Source organism: Pantherophis guttatus, chromosome 8 (assembly GCF_059756535.1).
Source record: "Pantherophis guttatus breed Tessera chromosome 8, ASM5975653v1, whole genome shotgun sequence".
NCBI classification, from domain to species: domain Eukaryota; kingdom Metazoa; phylum Chordata; class Lepidosauria; order Squamata; family Colubridae; genus Pantherophis; species Pantherophis guttatus.
Genome location: NC_142070.1, coordinates 2,289,734 through 2,296,282, shown reverse-complemented (window position 1 = coordinate 2,296,282; position 6,549 = coordinate 2,289,734). Strand labels below are relative to the sequence as shown.

Sequence of the window (6,549 nt, the reverse complement as noted above, 5' to 3'; positions counted from 1 at the left end):
TTAACTGTGGCAAGCAAGGTCATAAAATGGGGAAAAACTCAGTGTCCGCGATGGAAATTTTGGGCTGTTTGTGGTTGTAAGTCGAGGACCACCTGTGTGCCATTGTTTTTAGTGTCTTATTGCTTTGTTATTGTATTTACATTTTTAATCTTTTTCCCTCGTTTTATTATTGTAAACGGCTCAAAACAGCCCCGTGGTGAGATAGGTGGCGAATATATTTAACAAATAAATATAATTGCATTATAGGAGAATAGAAACGATATTCGAAAAACGCTTCTGCTGTACTTCTCCCCTCTCCAATTCCCTCAGACTCGAACTCAAGAGTGCCGTAAGATAAACAAGGACCAGGCATAGAAATATTTCAACTTTACTGAATAATCAGATTTATTTTCCCACAATGCACAACGCCAGTGCACAGTACACCCCACCCCCAAAAGACAACAGGGTGACCGCTCAGACAGCAAGAGACATTCCGAAATCAGCGTAGGCACAATAAGGACTACGATGTTGCAAGGCTGTTTTTTCAAACCAAATTTAAGTGTTTTTTTTTTAAAAAACCCTGCCTTTATTGTTTTTAGATATAATTCAAGGTGGCGAACATAGCTACTGGTCCTTCCTCTTCCTATTTTCCCCACAGTTCTGTGAGGTGAATTAGGTTGAGAGTGAGTGATTGGCCTAGACATTCAGCCAGCTTTCGTGCCTAAAGCAGGACTAGAACTCACGGTTGCCTGGTGAGTTGCCCAAAGTCACCCAGCTGGTTTTTTGGGCCTAAAACGGGATTAGAACTTGGAGCCTCCTGACGACTGGCTCAAAGTCACCCAGATGGCTTTCGTGCTTAGGACAGAACTAGAATTCACTGTCCCCTGGTTATTGATCCAAAGTCACCCAGCTCACAACAACCCTGTGAGGTGGACTTAGGTTGAGAATGAGTGACCAACCCAGCTTTTATGTCTAAAGCAGGACTAGAAGTCACAGTCTACTGGTTATTGACCTAAAGTCATCCAGCTCACAAAAACCCTTTGAGTGGACTAGCTTGAGAGTGAGTGACTGACCCTGTCACCCAGCCAGCTTTCATATCTAAAGCAAGACTGTCTCCAAGTCACGTAGTTGGTTTTCGTGCTTAGGACAGAACTAGAACTCACTGTCCCCTGGTTATTGACCCAAAGTCACCCAGCTCCCAAAAACCCTTTGAATGGACTAGGCTGGGAGTGAGTGACTGACTCAGTCACCTTTAATGTCTAAAGCAGGCCTAGAACTCACGATGTCCTGGTTATTGACCTAAAGTCACCCAGCCTACAACAACCCTGCGAGGTGGACTAGATTGAGAGTGAGTGACTGGCCTAGTCACCCAGCCAGCATTCATATCTAAAGCAGGCCTAGAACTCACTGTCTTCTGGTTATTAATCCAAAGTCACCTAGTTGGTTTTTGTGCTTAGGACAGAACTAGAGCTCACGGTCTCCTGGTTATTGACCCAAAGTCACCCAGCCTACGACAACCTGTGGGCGTGTCAAATCTAAGCCCTGCCCTTGGTTGGTTCCACCTGGTGTCCTAGGTGCAGGAAAGAAGAAAGGGGACGCGAGGGCGGATGCAGCCAATTGCTGGGAGGCAAACCCTCCGGCGGTTTCCTCACTCGGTGCTGGGAATGTCGTAGCGATACTTGGAAATTGTACAGTTGGCCAGCCTGCCGTAAACCGTGGGGAGGACATAATGGTGGTATTTATGGAAGCCGACCCCTTCGTACATTGCCCGGGCTTCATGCTGGACCATAAGCGTGTTCAACACCACGGAAGAGTAGCCGTGTTCCTGGGCGAAAGAGATCACAGTCTTGCAGAGAGCTTTGGCGATGCCAAAACCCCGGTAATCCTTCCGAACGGACATCCGCTTCAACATGAGTTCGTCGCGCTGTTCTTCGGAAGGTCTGGCCCCAACGGTGGCCACCACGCATTCGTCCGCTTCGGCCACCCAAAAGCACGAGCCGCTGTCGCCGAGGTACGTGGCCTGGATGTCCAGCAGGTCCTTCTGGAGACAGTGGTCGATGTACATCGACCAGATGTAACCCAGGAGTTGCCGGCCGACGGCCAGCAGCAAGGTGATAGCCAGGATGGGTAGGAGCAACGACTTGGAGCTGGTCAGCAGGAGGCTGAAGGTGCAAGCCAGGATCAGAATGACCCAAGGCTGCTTCAGCATGTGAATGCACAGAGTGGGCACGTACTCGCTCATCCCGGTGGCGAACAAGTCACGCACCGTCTCGTAGTCCCCGGGACGGTACTCGCGGATGTGGTAAGACACCATGGTGCGCCAGGCAGGGGTGGGTCAAGAGCAGCAAGGAGAATCCGGAGACCCACTTAAAAAATAAAATCAAAAGAAAGGCGGTTAATGGAGAAGACAATGAAGCATCTCTCGTGTCTGGTCAACTTGCAAGATTTGTTTTTCTCGCCGTAAACATGTATACATCCGAACTAGAATAGAATAGAATAGAATAGAATAGAATAGAATAATAGAATAGAATAGAATAGAATAGAATAGAATAGAATAGAATAGAATAGAATAGAATAGAATAGAATAGAATAGAATAATAGAGTTGGGAGGGACCTTGGAGGTCTTCTAGTCCAACCCCCTGCTTAGGAAACCCTACACCAAAGGTTATCCAACATCTTCTTTAAAACTTCCAGTGATGGAGCATCCACAACTTCTGGAGGCAAGTTGTTCCACTGGTTAAATATATTGTCAAGAAATTTCTCCTTAGTTCTAAGTTGATTCTCTTAATCAAGGAGAGAAGCAACCTAGAACTAAGGAGAAATTTCTTCACAGTTAGAACGATTAATCAGTGGAACTCCTTGCCACCAGAAGTTGTGGCTGCTCCATCACTGGAGGATTTTAAAAGGCAATGGACAATCTGGAATGGTACTATAGGGTCTCTTGATTGACCTCAGGGTTGGACTAGAAGACCTTCAAGCCAGGTCTCTTCCAACTCGGTCATTCTGTATTCTGTAAATGACATGATAACAATCTTCCACTATTTGAGGGGCTGCCATAAAGAAGAGGGGGGTCAAATTATTCTCCAAAGCCCCTGAAGGCAGGACAAGGAGCAACAGATGGAAACTAATCAAGGAGAGAAGCAACCTAGAAATAAGGAGGAATTTCCTGACAGTGAGAACATTTAACCAGTGGAACAGCCTGCCACCAGAAGTTGTGGGTGCTCCATCCATTGGAGGTTTTTAAGAAGAGACTGGTTTTATAACTAAATAATAATAATGATAATAATGATAATAATGATAATAATGATAATAATAATAATAATAATGCTAAAACTGGTTAAGAAGAGACTGGGCAGCCACTTGTGTCTGAAATGCTGCGGGCCGGGGTCTCCTGCTTGTGGGGTTGGACTAGATGACCTCTAAGGTCCCCTCCCCGCTCTATTCTGATTCAGCTGCACTACCACGGAGGGGGAAAAAAACAAACCGTGGAAGGGAAATCACGGCCGTTCTTTGCGCCTCTGGAGGAAACCGGAGTCCCCTGCGCTTAGCCGCGGACGATGGGAGTTGTAGTCCCCACCCACTCCCACTGGAGGGCAAGCAAGGCCCGCGCGGGCGGGCGGCCGAGCGAGTCACCGGGGGCCGACCCCGCTCTCCTTGCCCGGATAAGGAAGCCTTCCTCGGCCTGCAGCCCCTCGGCGGCTCAAGTACCTGCGGGCGAGAGCGCCGCCACCGCCGCGGCCTCCACCGCTCTCCTCAGGAGAAACGCCGCGGCCTCGCATTGGCCTCCTCGAACGTCGTCATTTCCGGATGGCGAGCGCACTTCCGGCCTCTCCCCGCCAAGTCCCACCTCTATGGTAAAAAAAAAAAATCGCCAGACCGGAGGACTCGTTCTTCCCAGGCTGGGTTAAAGGGGCGTGGCCAGCCGGGCTGGCACGTGCGGCTCGCCGACGCGCCTGCGCGCCCTTCCGCGGAAAGGCCTCCGAGGCTCCAAAGGGTCTTTGGGAGCTCCACCCAAATGGCGTCGGCCGCGCAGGCGCAGATCCCGTCGTATAAATGCAATAATAGGCGGCCTTTCAGGCGTCTGGACTACGGTTCCCAGGATGCATAGGGAGTGAAGCAGCCGTCACGTGGTGGCTTTATCTGCTGGTAGTCCTCGATTTATGGACTACGGTGGAGCCCAACATTTATGTTACTAAGTGAGATATTTGTTAATAAATAAAAATAAATAAATTAAAATGAGTTTTGCCCCATCTTCATTCTGTTTATTTGCCTCTCTCTATTTTCTCTCTCTCTCTCTCTCTCTCTATCCATCTTATCTATCTACCTTATCTATCTAATCTATCCATTTTATCTATATTATCTATCTATTGTAGAAAGTTAGCACCCAACCCTCTCCAAGAAGAATGAAAAATTTTGAGAAACGTTAAAAAGGGAGAATGTTATATTTCCGTGGATGAGAAGACATGTTCTGGCCCAGGAACAGCAAACTCAAGTGCAAAGCCTAAGAGGAGGTATAAATACCCCCCACTCTCAACTCCATGTGGTCAGTTACCCAGAATCACCCATGTGCTTCTGCTTCACCATTAAACCATCTTTCCAATCAGCCTCCACATTTCCAGTGTCTTTTTCCCAGCTTGGAATTGAGCCAGATGGATATTTCTTCCAACACTTATCAAATTAAATTAAATTAATTATCAAATTAATATATATTCTTTTAATTGTTCTTAATGTTTGTATTGTATGTTTTTATCTGGCTGTACACCGCCCTGAGTCCCTTGGGAGAAGGTGCGGTATATAAATTTGAAATAAAATAAAATAAAAATAAAATCACTTATTATCTACCTACTAGTACCATATCTATCTATCTATCTATCTATCTATCTATCTATCTATCTATCTATCTATCTATCTATCTATCTATCTATCTATCTCCTATCTATATCTGTCTGTCTGTCTGTCTGTCTGTCTGTCTGTCTGTCTATCGTCTGTCTGTATCTATCTATCTATCTATCTATCTATCTATCTATCTATCTATCTATCTATCTATCTATCTATCTCCTATCTATATCTGTCTGTCTGTCTGTCTGTCTGTCTGTCTATCGTCTGTCTGTATCTATCTATCTATCTATCTATCTATCTATCTATCTATCTATCTATCTATCTATCTTGTATTATCCATCAGTGTACTAATGTGAATAAGGTAAATAAAATAGGAATCATACAGAGTCAGCTACATGGACTCTAAAGGACCCTCTCTATTCACATTATTATAAGGGAAAAACGTGCTTAGCCCCATGAACTCTAAAAGGCCCTCTCTATTGTAAGAAAGAAATGTGCTGGCTTGGAAGAACAATATTTGTTTGGAAGATTACACTAAGTCAGATAAATTACATCCTGGATAATATATATATATCTTCTGAAGGGACCTAGTTGTCAAGGACATCCTGGGTAATATATATATATATCTTCTGAAGGGGCCTAGTTGTCAAGGATGTAAGGACATCCATATGGAACCAAGGAAGACATAAATCTATGCATCAGCAATCACAGAACTAATAAAGGATGTTTAGCTACGATAATCTTATGAACTAGAAAATAATATAGGAATTTAGTAATTAGGAAATGTCAATTATCTTATAATGGATGTATGTTAACCATATATGGAAAACTGCTGTGCCAGCAAAGTCCTTTGTCTTGGATATGTATAAAAGCAGTCCTACCAGGGCTCTTTCTTTGTTCAGATAGCAAGAACCAATCTGCCTCTGAACCTTGCGCAATAAAAACTGTCTCTGGCTGACCCAGGAATGTTGTTTGGTCCTATCATTCCATATCAGTACATTTCTCCTTCTGTTTTTCTGCCCACCTGCCTTATGTTATCTATGTTATCTATCTATCTATCATCATCTCCACTATATCTATCTCCATTCTGTTTGTTTGCCTTCCTCTAACCTCCCTCTGTCTCTGTCTGTCTCTCTCATATTGTATAGCCGCCCATCTCACACAGAAGTGGCCCACATTGAGACCATACCTAGAAACCCCTTCTGTTTTTCTGGGCATCACATGCTGGCTGGGAGTTGAAGTCCACCCACTTTAAGAAATGCTACCCCAAATCATCCCCTCCCAACTTCACAATCATAAGCCCGTTTCATTTTTCCACTCTTCATTGGGCTGACAACTCAATAATATTTTGGGGCAGATCATACACTGGGCCCTAACCTAATGTAGGTAGGTAAATGCGAGTCCAGCTGGATGATCGCTGAAGGGCCCTCTTTAAGAAAGGAAATGTGCTTGTTTGAGGGAAGCCAATTATCTCCAGTTGAAAGGAGAGAATTCCTTTGAAGTAGAAACATTCAGAAGAAGGGGCCCCTCAGTTGTCAGAGATACAAGCATTTGGTGATATACAGTTTGAAGGTTAAAGAGATCAAGGATGACCACATGTAATATCAACAAGAGATAATTTGAAAATATGCTTCAGTAATCTACATAAAGAATTATGGCTGTTGCCAAAGAATAATATGAAACGGTAATTAGGAAATGTCAATTAAAAATGACAAATGTATATGATCATAT

At 44.6% G+C, this 6,549-nt stretch overlaps 1 protein-coding gene across 3 annotated transcripts; it reads right to left on the bottom strand.

Moving 5' to 3' along the window:
- Positions 1 to 359: 359 nt before the first annotated feature.
- On the bottom strand, positions 360 to 4,002 carry LOC132712009 (putative N-acetyltransferase camello). Of its 3 annotated transcripts, XR_015729128.1 has the most exons (3): positions 3,688 to 3,999; positions 1,161 to 2,345; positions 810 to 991 (listed from the first exon to the last, which is right to left on the bottom strand). XR_015729128.1 is itself a non-coding variant. In XM_060692257.2 (2 exons), exon 2 carries the CDS (start codon positions 2,291 to 2,293, stop codon positions 1,628 to 1,630), a length of 666 nt encoding a protein of 221 aa, XP_060548240.1. In that variant the 5' UTR covers positions 2,294 to 2,345; positions 3,688 to 4,002; the 3' UTR covers positions 360 to 1,627. The 3 variants fall into 3 exon arrangements, 2 of the variants coding, with proteins under 2 accessions (XP_060548240.1, XP_060548242.1); XM_060692257.2 differs by having other exon boundaries at positions 360 to 2,345; positions 3,688 to 4,002; XM_060692259.2 differs by having other exon boundaries at positions 360 to 2,345; positions 3,464 to 3,784.
- Between the last annotated feature and the right edge of the window lie 2,547 nt (positions 4,003 to 6,549).

Bases quoted from the DNA above. Each gene is read 5' to 3' on its own strand.
- LOC132712009 (XM_060692257.2), bottom strand. From the start codon at position 2,293: ATGGTGTCTTACCACATCCGCGAGTACCGTCCCGGGGACTACGAGACG.